Here is a 19,932-nt window from a genome sequence, read left to right on the forward strand (position 1 = left end):
CAGCGGCTTCTTGCGAGCGCTCCTGGAAGTGTGGACCGATTTGGCAAAAATACCCCTCAATTCACTCAATTTCATGGCTGGCTCACAGCGTGTTCACTCCGTGATCACTTACGACCGACTTACGATTCTGGATGTGGAGAGATCGGGCCATTTTGGGCTGAAAGATGCGTGTACGGTGGACCTACTCGCTAGCTTGGGAATTCTTCGCGAGTTACATCCAGCAGTGGCCTTTGAAGCAGCGGCGTCCACTACCAGCGGAGACCGTCAACGAAAGAGACGTAAGCGATGCGCTCGGAAGCAGAAGCGGGGGTGTCGGGCGGGGCTAACAACAACGCTAAATGCGTTGTTGTTAGCGGGGCTAACGAAAAAGCTAAATGCTAATCCACAAAGAAGCGCTAATAAGGAGTCTGTTAAGCTAGAACTAGCCAGCGCCAGGCTGGATAATCCCTGCACACATAGCAATTCTCTTAGAATAATATACAACTCACATAATGTTTTTTCTGCGTCAGAGGTGGACATGCATTTTACTGAGGTGGCAAACAATCTAAAAATTCCTGTCATATCAATTCCTAGATATGGTCGAAATTATTTAAAGTGCACTACGCATAATAAACGTAACATTATTAATATTGCTACTACGGATACTTTCAACAAAAACTCCTCAGGATATAACTCGTTTGAGGTGCTTACTGTGAGGTTTGTCACACCGCTGCCTCTGCACCTGGCTGTCATCTACCGCCCCCCAGGGCCCTATTCGGACTTTATGAATGAATTTTCAGAGTTCGTTGCTGATCTAGTGACGCACGCCGACAATATAATCATAATGGGAGACTTTAACATCCATATGAATACCCCATCGGACCCTCCATGCGTGGCGCTCCAGACTATAATTGATAGCTGTGGTCTTACACAAATAATAAATGAACCCACGCATCGCAACAGTAATACGATAGATCTAGTGCTTGTCAGGGGTGTCACCACCTCTAAAGTTACGATACTCCCGTACACTAAAGTAATGTCCGATCATTACCTTATAAAATTCGAAGTTCTGACTCATTGTCAACAAACTAATAATAATAATAATAACTACTATAGCAGCCGCAACATTAATGCTGCCACAACGACGACTCTTACTGACCTACTGCCTTCGGTAATGGCACCATTCCCAAATTATGTCGGCTCTATTGATAACCTCACTAACAGCTTTAACGACGCCCTGCGCGACACCATTGATAGTGTAGCACCGCTAAAGCTAAAAAGGGCCCCTGGAAGGCGTACCCCATGGTTTACAGAAGAAACTAAAGCCCAGAAATGATCATGTAGAAAGCTGGAACGCAAATGGCGTGCGACTAAACTTGAGGTTTTCCATCAAGCATGGAGTGATAGTTTAATAACGCATGCTTACCTCAGCTAAAGCTAAATATTACTCAAATCTCATCCACCTCAACAAAAATGATCCTAAATTTTTGTTTAGTACAGTAGCATCGCTAACCCAACAAAGGACTCCTCCCAGTAGCTCCACCCACTCAGCAGATGACTTTATGAATTTCTTTAATAAGAAAATTGAAGTCATTAGAAAAGAGATTAAAGACAATGCATCCCAGCTACAACTGGGTTCTATTAACAGAAATACGACTGTATATACGACGGACACTGCCCTCCAAAATAGTTTCTCTCTCTTTGATGAAATAACATTGGAGGAATTGTTAAAATGTGTAAATGGGACAAAACAAACAACATGTTTACTTGACCCAATTCCTGGGAAACTTATCAAGGAGCTTTTTGTTTTATTAGGTCCATCAGTGTTAAATATTATAAACTTATCACTTTCCTCTGGTACTGTTCCCCTAGCATTCAAAAAAGCAGTTATTCATCCTCTACTCAAAAGACCTAACCTCGATCCTGACCTCATGGTGAACTACCGGCCGGTGTCCCACCTTCCGTTTATCTCGAAAATTCTCGAAAAAATTGTCGCACAGCAGCTAAATGAACACTTAGCGTCTAACAATCTCTGTGAACCTTTTCAATCCGGTTTCAGGGCAAATCACTCTACGGAGACAGCCCTCGCAAAAATGACTAATGATCTATTGCTAACGATGGATTCTGATGCGTCATCTATGTTGCTGCTTCTTGATCTTAGCACCGCTTTCGATACTGTTGATCATAATATTTTATTAGAGCGTATCAAAACGCGTATTGGGATGTCAGACTTAGCCTTGTCTTGGTTTAACTCTTATCTTACTGACAGGATGCAGTGTGTCTCCCATAACAATGTGACCTCGGACTATGTTAAGTTAACGTGCGGAGTTCCCCAGGGTTCGGTTCTTGGCCCTGCACTCTTTAGTATTTACATGCTGCCGCTAGGTGACATCATACGCAAATACGGTGTTAGCTTTCACTGTTATGCTGATGACACCCAACTCTACATGCCCCTAAAGCTGACCAACACGCCGGATTGTAGTCAGCTGGTGGCGTGTCTTAATGAAATTAAACAATGGATGTCCGCTAACTTTTTGCAACTCAACGCTAAGAAAACGGAAATGCTGATTATCGGTCCTGCTCAACACCGACATCTATTTAATAATACCACCTTAACATTTGACAACCAAACAATTAAACAAGGTGACTCCGTAAAGAATCTGGGTATTATCTTCGACCCAACTCTCTCGTTTGAGTCGCACATTAAGAGTGTTACTAAAACGGCCTTCTTTCATCTCCGTAATATCGCTAAAATTCATTCCATTTTGTCCACAAGCGATGCTGAGATCATTATTCATGCGTTCGTTACATCTCGTCTCGATTACTGTAACGTTTTATTTTCGGGCCTCCCTATGTCTAGCATTAAAAGATTACAGTTGGTACAAAATGCGGCTGCTAGACTTTTGACAAAAACAAGAAAGTTTGATCATATTACGCCTATACTGGCTCACTTGCACTGGCTTCCTGTGCACTTAAGATGCGACTTTAAGGTTTTACTACTTACGTATAAAATACTACACGGTCAAGCTCCTGCCTATCTTGCCGATTGTATTGTACCATATGTCCCGACAAGAAATCTGCGTTCAAAGAACTCCGGCTTATTAGTGATTCCCAGAGCCCAAAAAAAGTCTGAGGGAAATAGAGCGTTTTCTATTCGGGCTCCAATACTATGGAATGCCCTCCCGGTAAAAGTTAAAGATGCTACCTCAGTAGAAGCATTTAGGTCTCATCTTAAAACTAATTTGTATACTCTAGCCTTTAAATAGACTCCCTTTTTAGACCAGTTGATCTGCCGTTTCTTTTCTTTTCTTTTCTACTCTGCTCCGGGGTGGACCGCTAGCCTGTTCATCGGATGGGGACATCTCTACGCTGCTGACCCGTCTCCGCTCGGGATGGTTCCTGCTGGCCCCACCATGGACTGGACTTTCGCTGATGTGTTGGACTTTCACAATATTATGTCAGACCCACTCGACATCCATTGCTTTCGGTCTCCCCTAGAGGGGGGGGGGGGGGGGGTTACCCACATATGCGGTCCTCTCCAAGATTTCTCATAGTCATTCACATTGACGTCCCACTGGGGTGAGTTTTCCTTGCCCGTATGTGGGATCTGTACCGAGGATGTAATTGTGGCTTGTACAGCCCTTTGAGACACTTGTGATTTAGGGCTATATAAATAAACATTGATGGATTGATTGAACACAACAGAAGAAGAAGAAAAAAATAAAAAGATGGCAACGCCGGCAGCAAACGTGGTACGCGAAAAACTAAAAAAGGGAATACTAAAGACCAGGGGAAAAAAATAACAATAATAGTCAACACTTTCTTAATGGAAATGACAATAATATTATAATAATGATAAATAATATCACGCATTAATAGCTCTTAGCCTCTAATGCGTGGCCAAGAGATATTAATGCGTGGCACCCATTGCATGTCTCTGCTGCATTGGATCAGTCTCCTTTCTTTAACAGGCAAACGCTTTCTAACCTCACTAATGCCTTGCATCGTCTATATTAGATATATAACAACTGGTGGATGGCGGGTGGCGGGTGGCGGGCGGTTGTGGTTTTGATAAAATGTGAGTTTAGGTGGATGGCGGGTGGATGACGACTTTTGTGATGCGGTTGCGGATGAAATAATTGCCTATCCGCGCATCTCTAATACATACACTGTGTATATATATTGTTGCGTCGACCAGCATTCCTCCAATAGGGAATTCAAATTGCTAGTCTCTCCCAGATTCTTTTTATGGCAATACGCTGATGTTTATATTCAATCTCCAGGCAATAGTTGGTATTTTGTAGTTTATTCTCAAAGCTTAGAGGACAAACCTGAGACCAACCCAGCACCCAAGCGTTCCCTAGCCCGGTCCAGATCGGTCTACCAAAACCCCGGAACTCCTGTCTACTTCCTCCTTCTCCTGTCCCCCCCCACCTGGTGTTTCCCCAGTCTAGCTGTGCTTCTTATCTTAGGAATGTAATGGCAGTCTCAACAAAGACAGCGCTCTGACTCTAACCAAGGACACTCGAATCCAAGCACTTTGTACCACACTAGATGTAAATATGACTATAGGAGTTTTTAGAAAGAAGTAACACTTAAATATGGATATGATTCTGATCTGCTTCCATCAATCCCCCTTTTCTCCTGGGCTGAAGGGGGTGAGTGAGGGTGGATACAGATATATATATATATATATATATATATATATATATATATATATATATATATATATATATATATATATATATATATATATATATATATATATATATATATATATATATATATATATACACATACACATATATACACATACAGTATATCGTGGTCAAAAGTTTACAGACGGGTCATTTTTTTTATATGGTGCCTTTTGCGTCCCCAGTATAAATCATGTCATATTTTCTCAAAATATTTACAATTGCTCATTCCATTAGTTTCTTTGTGTATGGTAAATTGTTGTCTATCATAAATACAGTGATATGGGCTTCAAACATTAGAATATATATTTTTTAAAGCTTTTGTTAAAGTTCTATTATGCGATTTTGCCATGTCCCTGGTGCTGTTTATTCAACTTTAATCTAGAAAATAACAAATAAAAACATATATTTTTAATTTTTTTTTGTTATGATATAATTATCATAGACAAGCTCTCTTTAGTCATATGGTGTATATTATCAAAATCGTAAAAAGAATTACAAAAAAATAAGGTTCTATGTCTGTCCCTGTGGTCGCTGTCCACTCTGTTAAGTTGCGTTACTGTCCCTTTAAGAAAACAACCACATTTGTCAGTGACATCATTCTCATCAGGTAACATCACACCAGTGGCGGGAAACTCAACTCTGGTAAGCTGTGTGGTTTTTTAGCTCTCTTACTATCTGATGTTGATGTTTTTATGAAGTGAATTTAATGTGGTTGAACATAACGTGTCCACTCTGTTAGGCCTAAATAATAAGGAGATCAATCAAATTGAAATTTTTCAAAACATGTTTGTGTGAAATTATAGATTTCTTATCAATTATTCAAGTCCATGCTAGCTGTTATGTTAACACAGGCAGGCTGAAGGCTAACTTTAGCTCAAAATGTCCACCGTGTTAGTGTCCACCGTGTTAGCCTCATTCAACTAACACGGTGGACATCAACCTAACAGAGTGGACATGTATATAGTAATGTTGACTTATCACAATGTATATGTAGTGCTATTATGCATTCAACAGCAGTTTCTTTCATAATTCTTGGTTAATCATCACTGCTGTTGCAAAATATCATATACAGCAAATACATTGGTGTTAAAAGTACAGTGTTAATGCTTTTCAGTGTGAAGTGAATGTCCTTAACAGAGTGGACATATCCCGTGTGTCACCTCTCATTAATATAGCTAAATATACTATGATTTAGGTGCCTGAGTTCGACCAAAATGTTTTTCAGCAAGTTACATATGTCATGTATACAATAGAACATAAAAATATTGGTAAATCAACTATTTATTTTTTACAAGTTATGAAGTCCAAATGGCACCCTATAAAAAAAACGACCCAGACACTTGTGAAGGACATAATGTCATGGCTGTCTTGAGTTTCCAATAATTTCTACAACTCTTATTTTTTTGTGATAGAGTGATTGGAGCACATACTTGTTTGTCACAAAAAAACATTCATTTAGTTTGGTTCTTTTATTAATTTATCATGGGTCTACTGAAAATGTGACCAAATCTGCTGCGTCAAAAGTATACATACAGCAATGTTAATATTTGGTTACATGTCCCTTGGCAAGTTTCACTGCAATAAGGCACTTTTGGTAGCCATGCACCTGCTACATTCTGCTTGAATTTTTGACCACTCCTCTTGACAAAATTGGTGCAGTTCAGCTAAATTTGTTGGTTTTCTGACATGGACTTGTTTCTTCAGCATTGTCCACATGTTCTCAATGGGGTTTAAGTCAGGACTTTGAGAGTTGTAGAAATTATTGGAAACTCAAGACAGCCATGATGTTATGTTCTTCTTATGTGCAGTTTATTTTTTTATTTAAAAAAAATAATAAAATAGTGACTTTTGTCGGGGTTAAAACTTGCAAGTATTTTTGTTGACATTGATTCTTACAGGGAGCTATTAACAATTCATTTCGTAAATCTAGGTTCCACTACAGTACTTTATGCACCCCCTTTAATTAATACACACACGCACGCACACCCACACGAACAAAGGGGGTCTTCTCATTGTCCACACATGCCTTTATGTCCAGTGCACTGACCAGAGTGATTAGGACCGTTAGTGGATGGATAAATGCTGTTTCAGCACGAGACATCGTGCACGGACAAGCGGGTGACGCTTGAGTATTCAAGCAACAGATGCCCCCCCCCTCTCTCCACCCCCCACCCGAGACCATCTGTCAAGGTCTTCGCAATAAATCGTTGGGCGAGTGCCCACTCCCTGCACGACGTTACGGAGGCGTCACGTGATCTTGTTAAAAAAAAAAAAAAGTTGACCCCCTGCAAGCAAAAGCGTGTGTTGCGTGGATACAAGTTGCATCATCCACGCATGCTACTCCGTGGCAAAGTTGGGACTCCCTCGTCTCCTGCACAGCTGTGCCCAGTGGCGCGCACAATGGGATCAATGCGGGGGCACGTGCGAGGCGCGAGACCCCTGAGAGGACAATGAGGACCCCCGCTGGGCTGAGGGCCGCCACGCACGGGGCGGCCGCGCTTTTTATTATGCCACTGCAAACTGTGACAACTCCTCAATATTGCGAGTGGGAAGACAACACGGACTTCACTGTCACGTCGCGGATTTTATTGGGACGCAAACATTGAGCACGCTTTTGCTTTGGTTGATAAAACGTAGAAAAAGTGCCTTTTTTGCAAACAAATAATCATATAAAATGTCAATTTATCTCACCGAAAAATGCACATAATTTCTCATATATATCTATATATAATTTTTTTTAAATTGATTCGAATTTGAATCGCGATTCTCACATTGTGCGATTCACAATCGATTCTCATTTTTAAAAAATGGATTTTTTAATTTAATTTAATTTTTTAAAAAATTAATTACATTTTTTTTTTAAATTAATCAATCCAACAAAACAATACACAGCAATACCATAACAATGCAATCCAATTCCAAAACCAAACCCGACCCAGCCATACTCAGAACTGCAATAAACAGAGCAATTGAGAGGAGACACAAACACGACAAAGAACAAACCAAAAGTAGTGAAACAAAAATGAATATCATCAACAACAGTATCAATATTAGTTACAATTTCATCATAGCAGTGATTAAAAATCCCTCATTGACATTATCATTAGACCAGTGGTTCTTAACCTTATTGGAGGTACCGAACCCCACCAGTTTCATATGCACATTCACCGAACCCTTCTTTAGTGAAAAAAAATATATATATATATTTCAAATTCAAGATAAAGTTACCGTATTTTTCGGACTATAAGTCGCAGTTTTTTTTTCCGTGCGACTTATACTCAGGAGCGACTTGTGTGTGAAATGATTAACACATTACCGTAAAATATCAAATAATATTATTTAGCTCATTCACGTAAGAGACTAGACATATAAGATTTCATGGGATTTAGCGATTAGGAGTGACAGATTGTTTGGTAAACGTATAGCATGTTCTATATGTTATAGTTATTTGAATTAATCTTACCATAATATGTTACGTTAACATACCAGGCACGTTCTCAGTTGGTTATTTATGCCTCATATAACATACACTTATTCAGCTTGTTCACTATTCTTTATTTATTTTAAATTGCCTTTCAATTGCGGCGTGGCGAAGTTGGTAGAGTGGTCGTGCTAGCAATCGGAGGGTTGCTGGTTACTGGGGTTCAATCCCCACCTTCTACCATCCTAGTCACGTCCGTTGTGTCCTTGGGCAAGACACTTCACCCTTGCTCCTGATGGCTGCTGGTTAGCGCCTTGCATGGCAGCTCCCGCCATCAGTGTGTGTGAATGGGTGAATGTGGAAATACTGTCAAAGCGCTTTGAGTACCTTGAAGGTAGAAAAGCGCTATACAAGTGTAACCCATTTATCATTTATATAAATGTCTATTCTTGGTGTTGGGTTTTATCAAATACATTTCCCCAAAAAATGCGACTTAAACGCCAGTGCGACTTATATGTTTTTTTCCTTCTTTACTTTGCATATTCGGCCGGAGCGACTTATACTCCGAAAAATACGGTATATGTTTTTCTACTGGTGCACAAAATGAACCGTGCATGAACATCACCTTGTTCAAAGAACAAAACCAACACAGTGCATGAACTCACGACCTGCAAATCAGATGGAAAATTAGAGGGAACATTGTTTGGGGGTATCCACAATACGCCGATAGGGAAAAGTTTTTATTTGCACGATGAGTCGGGTGTGTCTTGACCTCCGCCGAACCCCTGAGGCCAACTCACCGAACCCCTAGGGTTCGATCGAACCCAGGTTAAGAACCACTGCATTAGACATTTATAAAAAAAAATTAAAAAAGAACAATAGTGTCACAGTGGCTTACACTTGCATCGCATCTCATAAGCTTGACAACACGCTGTGTCCAATATTTTCGCAAAGATAAAATAAGTCATATTTTTGGTTCATTTAATAGTTAAAAACAAATTTACATTATTGCAATCACTTGATAGAACATTGTCCTTTACAATTATAAAAGCTTTTTACAAAAATCTACTACCCTGCTTGCGTGTCAGCAGACTGGGGTAGATCCTGCTGAAATCCTATGTATTGAATGAATAGAGAATCGTTTTGAATCGGGAAAAAAATCGTTTTTGAATCGAGAATCGTGTTGACTTGAAAAAAAAAAAAAAAGATTTTGAATTGAATTGTGACCCCAAGAATCGATATTGAATCGAATCGTGGGACACCCAAAGATTCACAGCCCTAATATATATATATATATATATATATATATATATATATATATATATATATATATATATATATATATATATATATATATATATATATATATATATATATATATATATATATATATATATATATATATATATATATATATATATATATATACTTGTGGGGTCCTATATCGCGCCAATTTTATTTTTTTTTTTAAATTTTATAAACCTTTATTTATGAACTGCAACATTTACCAACAATCGAGAAATAATAATAGACAAAATAAGTACAAAAACAGTACAAAACAGCGCCAGGGGGTTGTAAACTCAAAGTAACTAAAATAGAATGCAAAAAAATAAAAAATAAATATATATAAATAAAAAAAAAAAAAAAAAAAAAAATAAAATTAAAAAAAAAAAAAAAAAAAAAAAAATATATATATATATATATATATATATATATATATATATATATATATATATATATATATATATATATATATATATATATATATATATATATATATATATATATATATATATAGCCCTTTGAGACACTTGTGATTTAGGGCTATATAAATAAACATGGATTGATTGATTGATGATATATATATATATATATATATATATATATATATATATATATATATATATATATATATATATATATATATATATATATATATATATATATATATATATATATATATATATATAAAACAAAGTGTAAAGCCATGGGCTCACACAAGCTCAGTAAATAATAAACATTTAGAACACAGCATCATCGTGTTCACAGCTTTTTGGGTTGTTAGAGGTAAAGAGTGTTTTAACGTAGAGTTCTAATTATTTTTTAAAGGCACAAAAAAACAGGTCGGGTATTGAGAAGCTTACATTTGTTATGAATACAAAACATTGCCAATATTATAATGAAGTTGCAAGAATTCCTTTATTCCTAATGGAAGAAAAGAATCAAACGACGCACACACCTGCTCTCTGCGCGCGCACCGAGCTGTCAGCATCACTTAACTGCGCGCACACCGAGTTGCGTCTTCTCTGCGCCACAAGCAGCCATACACTGTGGGCCTAATTAAGTGGAAAAATTCCTAATCCAAGCGACTAATGATGAGATGGACAATCGATTCAGAAGGGTTAAGGCAGACATTAAATACAACGTCTACCTGTGTGTGTGTGTGTGTGTGTGTGTGTGTGTGTGTGTATATATGTATGTATATATATATATATATATATATATATATATATATATATATATATATATATATATATATATATATATATATATATATATATATATATATATATATATATATATATATATACATATAGGGTATTGGGATGAAAACCAAATTGTTCAATGATTTTTTAACAATTTATAATGACATGAAATGCACTGAAGATATTAAAATAACAATGAAAATATAGGCAAACTTTACTGATCCCCAATGGAAATTGTTCATAAAAAGTTATTTTGGCAACACTTTAGTATGGGGAACATATTCACCATTAATTAGTTGCTTATTAAAGTAACACAGACTTAATTTAGAGTTATTTGGACACTAGGGGAACATATAAGGGTTAGGGTTACTAATAAGCAATACTTCTGAAGTTATAGAGGGAAGACTCTAAGTTAATGGCTTACTGGTTGTATAATAAATCCATGCAGAATAAGGCATTAATAAGTACTTAATAATGACCAAGTAAGAGCCAATATGTTACTAATTTGCATGTTAATAAGCAACTAATTAATGGTGAATATGTTCCCAAAAGTGTTACCGTTATTTTAAGTGTGTATTAAATAAATATTATTTATTATCATAACTTATTCTTAAATGTTTGGAATGTTATTGTGTAATTTTACTCGTTCACTAAATTGTCTCCAGGTAAAATGATGCGTTGGATATAATTGTATACTTATTTTCAAAAGTCATGTTTAGTATTTATAAGGTAGATCTCTTGTTTGTTCCATGTGCGTCATTCCCCCCCCCCCCCCGCCCCCACTACGCACCCACTCCCTTTGTGCACGCCCTAAATAAAACAGTGATTACGCGCATGCACTCTTGCGCGCGTTCTCTCTCTCTCTCTCTTACCCTCGCCAATGTTGTAAAACTTCTGGCCACGAGACTGCCACGCGTGTTTCAATGGGCTAAAGTGAGGGTGGGGCGTGGGAGGGGCTTGCGTGGTTTAAGGGTGAGAAATCTCAGCCCGCTGCAATCATTTTAGGGATGAAGGCTCCATGCGCACCCACTTTTGGCACTGTGGCACACGCGTAAAGAAGAAAAACGCACAAACTTTGGATTTCTAACTTTTTGAATTCTCCCATTTTTCACCTGAACACTGGAATCTAAACAGGTGAGTTTAAAAAAAAATGTGTCATCAGGTTTAATAATAAATTCTGCAGCCTGCAATATATTAATAATTGATATTGATCAAAACATTACACGCACACGACATATAAAAGACTTGTTTACACAGTGCGTTATGGATTCATACATTAATCCATCCCACTTTTACGCATTAACACGTAATCATTATCTGGGACATTAACCCTCCAAACAATAGTAATCTCCCACTTTGCCACAATTTATTAGAAAAAAAAAGAGAGATTCAATGTCCATATGACTTTATAAGCTTTATGCTGCAGTTTTTTTTTAGTATAAAAACAATCCTGCAAAATTATTTATTTTGGGCTGATTGTGAGAGCGGGTGCACACAGACTACATGTTTGTGTATTTAATCTGTAGGCTTTATTTGCTGAGTAAATCCCGCCATGTCCCAGATTGACAGCCTCCCCGCGTCCTCACAACGCAACAGCAGGGCTCATTATTATACAACATGGGAGACATTGGAAATATAGCACTGAGCTGTTCACTTTCCAGTGCTGAAATTGGAGCTCATAAAAAAAAAACATTCATATATTGACTTTGTGTTGTCTTTCTTCAGATCAAAATGATGACCAAACCCTTCGGAAAGAGCGCGGATGTGAGCGAGTTCGTGACCTCCCTGGCCTGGCTGGATGAGGACGGCAGCTCCCAGGATGGCGAGGAAAGCACCGACATGAGCCTGATGGCGGGTGGACGCCACCACTCCTGCACAGAGCTGGGCAGCGAGGACATGGAGGAGGAGGAGGAGGAGGAGGAGGAGGAGGAGGAGGCGGAAGACGAGGAGGAGACTCCTGATGGAGAAAACACTCCCAAAAGGAGAGGCCCTAAGAAGAAGAAGATGACCAAAGCTCGGCAGGAGAGGTTTCGTGCCCGCCGCATGAAGGCCAACGCCAGGGAGCGTTCTCGTATGCACGGACTGAACGACGCCCTGGACAGTTTGCGCAGAGTGATGCCCTGTTATTCCAAAACACAGAAGCTATCAAAGATCGAAACATTACGGCTGGCCCACAACTACATCTGGGCGCTCTCTGAGGTGCTGGAGAGCGGACAGTCTCCAGATAGCCACGGCTTCATGGAGATGCTGTGCAAAGGCCTCTCCCAGCCCACTAGCAACCTCGTCGCCGGCTGCCTGCAGCTGGGACCAACGCCGCTGCTCATCAACAAGCTGGAAGACAAGTGCGGAGGCCCGGGGTCGGTTAACGCGGGGAGTCAGGCCGGCCATCCCCTCAGCTACCCGTCCCCGGGGCTTCCCAGCCCCCCTTATGGCTCCCTGGAGGCGTCGCACCTCCTCCACATGAAGGGATTCAAGGGGCAGACGTTTGACAACCCCTCCCCTAACGAGTGCAGCAGCGGCACCCCGCCGTACGACGGGCCCCTCACACCCCCGCTCAGCATCAGTGGCAACTTTGCCCTGAAGCAGGAGCCCTCGCCAAATGAGACGGAGAGGAACTACACAGCTCACCACGTCCATTACCTCTCGTCCCACCACTACCCCACTTCCACGGGCGGTGGCCTACCTGGGGGGCACCAGAGCCACACTCTCTTTCAGGCCTCTCGTTACGAGCTGCCCCTGGATGTGGCCTTTGACTCCTTCACTTCCTCTCATCTGCTGACCTCTCAGATGAGCAGCATGTGAAAATGTTCCTTTTGCATTCACTGACTGTACAGAGACTGCTGTGATCTGCTGTCATCTGAGCACGCATTTATCTACCTGATACCTGTCACCTTTCAAACTCTTATTTATTTGCTTTTCTTATGATTTGAAGTTGATACCTGGTCGATTCACAAAGATTTTCCAACACAAAAAACAAGAGAAGATGATCCACTCGCCAGCCTGCAACTTCAATTGTGCACCGAGGCCTACACAGCCATAGAAAAAAAACCTTTATTTATATCTGTATTTAATATTTATTTTGGTCACTTGTTGTTTTCTTCTCGTTTCACTGTCTTTTTGGTTCACCAGCCAGCCACTGTATTTAATTTATTTATTGAAGGTCTTTCAGGTACTTGTTTATTTTACTGTCACTGTTTTTTGGTGTCGTTGTAAATATTTTGCTGTTTCGCACTTATTTGAATAAATATTCTTATATTATACGCTGATTCCTTATGTTTTCTTCTCTTGTAATGATCAGTAAAACAAGGATATAGCATAGTAAAAATACAGTATCAATTATTCTAAAATAAGTAATATTATACTATTATTGTCAAATATATATTTTTTATCATGGTAAATGGGTTATACTTGTATAGCTCTTTTCTACCTTCGAGGTACTCAAAGCGCTTTGACAGTATTTCCAAATTCACCCATTCACACACACATTCAGACACCCATTCACACACACCTTCACACACACATTCACACACTGATGGCGGGAGCTGCCATGCAAGGCGCTAACCACGACCCATCAGGAGCAAGGGTGTAGTGTCTTGCTCAAGGAGACAACGGACGTGACTAGGTTGGTAGAAGCTGGGGATCGAACCAGGAACCCTCAGGTTGCTGGCATGGCCACTCTCCCAACCACGTCACGCCGTCCCCATCAGAATAATCACGCTTCTGAATTTGAGTTTGAGTTTGAGTTTGAGTTTATTTTCGAACATGCAAGCATACAACATGATACATCACAATTTCCAGTTTCTCTTTTCAACATGTTCGAAAAGGAGTAGGAAGAAGCAGAGCTTATTTAATCCTACCCCTTTTCTTTACATAACAGTTGCAAAACTTTTTGTTCACTCCCTGTTCACATTTTATTCACAATAAACTCCATAAGTAATCACAATAAAAAATAAATAAATAAATAATAGTAAGAATTTAATAATAATAATTGGTGAAGTAAGTCATATTTCATATGATGAGATAAGTAAGATTACTTTAAGAATGAATGAATGGATGGATGAAATAAATTGAGAATGTTTGTCATGGTTCTTCTTCTTTATACTTTGTAAACACTTTAAGTTTGAAGAGTTTCTTGAAGTGTATCATATTAGTACATTGTTTGATTGCTTTGCTTAATCCATTCCATAATTTAATTCCACATACTGATATACTGAAGGTCTTAAGTGTTGTACGTGCAAACAAATGTTTTAAATTACGATTTTCTCTAAGATTATATTTCTCCTCTTTTTTTAGATGAATCAAATTGTTTCATAAAGACTCTGTGCAATTAAAGTGTCAAACATATTTTTATATGTTTTACTTAAATACATGACATTTATTAGCTCACAATTTGGGAACAGTTCGAACTCAAGTCCAGTCAGGGTTTATGTTTGAGTGAAATTTACCAGCGATCACACCAGTTGGAGTCTCTTCACTCATCTTTGCACTGGAGTATGCATTGATCTGACCGCTAATTGTAAAACAACTACACTTTTCAGGTAAACATCTGTGGTTAAGCTAACTGAGCACAGTCAAAATCAATTGTGGGATTATTATGCATTATTAACAGCTATTTTTTGTGATTAATCACATTAGTTAACTTGTTACTTTTGACAGACCTAAATATCATTATCATTATTAATAATAATTTAAAAAATATACCTGAATGAACCCGCCAATAAGAAGCTCATTTGGACATTATGTTACAACTAATATGTCCATTTGACCACTCAGCACTACAACATTATGTAATAGATAGATAGGATGCCTTTTATTGCCACTATACACAGGTACAATGAGATTAAAAGCAACTCCAGTATCAGTGCGACAGTCTACAAATATGCAAAACATAGGAAGAAAAGAAAGAAAAACAGTGCAAAAGGAGGTAAGGTGCACAGTCCAGTCCTGAGAACGAATGTTCAGAATGTGTTGTTTACAGGAATAAATATTATACTATATGCATATATACAGAAGCAATCAGATTGTGGGTGGGAAGTAAACATTGCACACAGAGAGGTGCTAAACTATAAAATCAGTGCCTATGAGAGTTGTACATATATGTACAAATATGTACATATTTTGCTACAACATTAATGTTTACCAATATGCTACAGTTTTGCAACCAAATAGAAAATAATTAAAAAATAATTGCTCCTATAATATTTGTAGTAATAATCCTTGCAGCATGCAGAATATTTTTACTGTATGTATAAGCTGCACCATTTTCCCATTGTGGGATAAATAAAGTCTATCCTATCTTATTCTTCCTATTTCACAGACTTAAGGTGTTCATATATATTTTTACAGCCTTCTTTTATGCAATATGTTGCATTTCGTGATATATGGTTTACATACGACTTGTTGGGGGCTTTACTAGGTCAAGCTGCAGGAGCCTGTTGTGGGCCATGGGAAAACAGCACTGGGGGAACAGGTGAATGTGTCACAGGCTTTTCTCACTCTCTATTTTTCTGTCCGCGTCCCATTTCCCCCATTTATCTCATGCCAAAACACAACGGGGGGAAAAGAAGCTCATTGTCAGACAAAATTGTAAAACGTACAATAAAAGTGTTTTTGACAGTAAAAAAACCCCCCAAAACATTGTGATTAAAAAATATTTTCACATGCTGGAAATGATGCCACCCAAACAGACTGAAAGTAAGAGGCTTTAATAAAGCAGCTCTCTCCAGATTGGCCGAGTGTAAGCCGGCTGACTTCCTAACACATTTATATCACTCCTGTAATGTCAAAAGCTTTAATTTTGACTTTAATGAGCAAGTCGAGGGACATGATGGCTCTTGAGACGAACAAAGAATAGGGTGGCAGGGTGCAACGGTGAGAGTGAGTGCTTGTGTTTATCGTTCTTTAGGCAATTGTTGAACGGGAAAGTGCCTCTAGGTTGTTGTCCAAAGAAGGTTCGCCCCTCTTCAGATACCTCTCCAAAGGTTTGTCTTTTCCAGTTCAAGCGACGGTGAGAGAAAGGCACGGAGAAAAAGGGAATGATTGTTTTGCAGGGCGCCACTGGTCTTTTGTGAGCGCAGCCTGTTCTTTCTCTTGACCTGTGACCCGTATTGTTGTGGGGTTCTCTAGTTTTGGGGAGGGCAGACAGCTGGGGGAGTGGCGGGGGGGGGGGGGGGGACACACGGACAGCTGGGCCAATTTGGGAGGGGAGAAAGAGGAGAGTGAGAGCATGCGAGTGCGATGGCAGAGAGAAAAGGGGATCAGTGTGCTGAGGGAAGGCGAAAGAGAGGCTGAGGGCAGGAGAGGTGACGGAGGTCCTTGCTCCGCATTCAAAAGTTTGTCCTCTTTGCTCCCGAGTGTCAGCCCTGGCATATAAGAGTGACACATAGCTTTACACACGCAGCCTGTGAGAAAAGTACCGACACAGTTAGCTGGCCCACACCTTCTTTGTGCTGTTTTTCCCCCAAAAAACAAAAAAAACCCAATGTGGGCGTGTGAATTATTCCCCTGAAATAAATACACCGGCGAGTCAATGGGAATAAAGCACGTAAATTAACTTTGGGTAGAAGATTACAAGACAGGGCTTTTCATGTGAACGTGAATATCGTGTCAATGTGTGCGCATGTGTCGTCAGTAAGTAACAAAACATGGAAAGGAGACAATTTTAAGAATGGAGAGTTGACATCTGGCATTCGTTTATTTGAGGTTGTCAATGTGTTGTCAAATTATAAATGTACACACGCATCAGTCCACAAAACGTTTCAGTAGGTTTGATTTTGATTAGATTTTTATTAAGGATCCCCATTAGCTGTTTGCAACAACAACCCACTTGTATTACAACATTTTATTATTTGATCATGTTGTACTGCATTTTAATCTTTTGTTTTGTGATTGTGTGATGTTTTTTGCCTGGACCCCAGGAAGAATAGTCTCCACTGCGGTGTAGACTAATGGGGATCCTTAATAAACTAAACTAAACTAAACCCACTAGTCTTCCTGGGGTCCACAAACTCAATACAATTACAAGTAAAAGCATATGATTGTAACTACACAATACAGAAACAAATAAAAATCATCAACAAGCAAACAATTTACAGTCTCAGAATATTAGTTACCATATAAATATGACAACACAATACAAAACCAAACAAAAATCATCAACAAGCAAACTAATTTACAGACTCAGATAAAATATTAGTTTCCTTTTAAAAACCTGTTTTCGAGGCAGGTTACTCCAGAGCGATACAGATCTATAAATAAAATATTTCCCCAATGCATTCTTCCTCGGACGAGGGAGTACAAAACCCTAACCCTAACCCTAACCCTCACTAGACGCCCCGGTATTATGATTATGCATAGTGCTACTGTGAACTATTTGGGCCATGAGAAAAGCAGGCGTTTTACTGCTTTTTATTAACAAAAGTAGCACACAAAGTGTGAATAATGGGTATAGGTAAACCAGGGCCGCTCCAGGCTAAGGTGGGGCCCTTAGCAAAATGTTGAGACCCCTCCTCCAATTAGATTTGTCTTCAACTTTTTTAAATTTATGTCTAAACATGTATATACGTTGTTATTCAAACTTGCATTAATTAACAAATTAACATCTCCTTCACAATGTCCCCATGCACGTCTGTGCACGCTTGTGTTTTAGCTCAATAGTAATACACTAGTCTCTCGCACAGGCGATGTGGTGTTAGAGCCCAGCTCGGGGCTTGATGCGTTTTTGTAATAAATCAAATTCATGTGAAAATAACTGTTCAATAATGTATGTTTTTAGTGCAAAATAACAAATTTACATAACAAAAACATACAATTGTATATTTTCTTGACACAACGTTGACCTGGATTTTATTCCTGTATGTGAAATTATGAGTCCAGCTCTATTCCTGTCAATGAGAAAGGACGCAAAGAAAAAAAAGCTCCGCTTCTGCTACCGGAGTTTTTGTTAAGTCTGAAGATTTTGACCACTGATTTGACCACTGATTTGCGATCACAGCCACAGGAGAGTCACCTGGCATCTTCGATCTGATTTTGGTCAGTTGAGAGGCACTGATACGCTGAAATAAGGCGAGTGGACGAGCCGTTAGCCTCAAGCCAAAGGCGCCTCCCGCAGTTCAAAGCGGTTGCCTAGCAACCAAAAGTTACGGCGAGTTTACAGCTGTTTTAAAGTGATCCCGACGTCGCAGAGTGATATAAGTTGACAGGCTGACACCTCAAATTGATCTCTGAACGGCGCAAGGTACGAAATTGTTGAAAAAACAAGTTAAAAGGGCCGCAAGTCGCTAAAGAAGTAACTGCCCTTAAGACATAAGACGCGCTGACGTCAGTGACTGCCGCGATGCCAAAAGTTAAAGGATTGACTGGAAAGACTGATTTGAAGCTGGGCACAGGACATGATGGGATTCAAGAAGGGATACTACAAAAAATACTCCAGGAATTTAAAGAAGAAATGATAGAAAAATTGGAAGAATTGATGGATGGATGGAAAGAGGATTTGAAAGAAATGAAAGAAGAAATTAAAGAAATGAAAAAAGAGAACAACCCCAGAAATAAAGAAGCCACTGAAATGAGCAAACAAATGAAGATCCTTCAAGAAGACAACAACATGCTGAGGAACATCATAGATGAAATGGATCAGGATAAACGAATGAATGATATCATTGATACACGGCACCGAATTAAACCAAGATCCTATGCGAAAGCTGTGAATAATGAAGGTGAACCAGATGAAATGGATATGGTCTCAGCAGAACAGCAAGTGGTCAACTTTCTGCAATCAAAAGAAATTGAAATTGACATTAATACCATCGAAACATGCATCCCACTGAACGGAAGAAACAACAACGCCACTCCAGTCGTGCTCGTGAAACTCGTAAACAGAAAATCTAAAATGGCATTGTTGAGACAGGGAAAGAAGCTGAAGGGAACAAATGTGTACATGAATGAGCATCTCACGAAACGTAATGCTGGAATCGCCAAGAAAGCACGCGACTTGAGAAGGCAGGGAAAAATCCAGGGAACTTGGAGCGCCAACTGTAAAATCTACATCAAGCTGAATGGAAGTCCAGAAGCAAGAGTAATTGTTGTCCATGACATCAAGGACCTGGACAATTTTTAAAATTTACACAGCTACCAAAACAACGATGATAATGGACTCTGACAGAAAACAAGCACCTAAATTCAGCATCGGCACTACTATGTTCCAAGGGACGACTAAACAAGAGGACCTAGATTCAGGATTGCATCCACCTACACTTATAGAGATTATTGAAACAACATCAAAGTTTGTTGAACAAGAAAATATGGAACTAAAAAATTTCTGCAACAAAGATCACAAAAACCAGGATTT

At 39.0% G+C, this 19,932-nt stretch overlaps 1 protein-coding gene across 1 annotated transcript; it reads left to right on the plus strand.

The window, feature by feature from the left end:
* Positions 1-11,589: 11,589 nt before the first annotated feature.
* Positions 11,590-13,846, plus strand: neurod4 (neuronal differentiation 4). The gene is made up of 2 exons (XM_062051990.1): positions 11,590-11,720; positions 12,312-13,846. Exon 2 carries the CDS (start codon positions 12,318-12,320, stop codon positions 13,386-13,388), a length of 1,071 nt encoding a protein of 356 aa, XP_061907974.1. The 5' UTR covers positions 11,590-11,720; positions 12,312-12,317; the 3' UTR covers positions 13,389-13,846.
* The last annotated feature ends 6,086 nt before the right edge of the window (positions 13,847-19,932 follow it).

Source organism: Entelurus aequoreus, linkage group LG07, assembly GCF_033978785.1.
Source record: "Entelurus aequoreus isolate RoL-2023_Sb linkage group LG07, RoL_Eaeq_v1.1, whole genome shotgun sequence".
In the NCBI taxonomy this organism is placed as follows: domain Eukaryota; kingdom Metazoa; phylum Chordata; class Actinopteri; order Syngnathiformes; family Syngnathidae; genus Entelurus; species Entelurus aequoreus.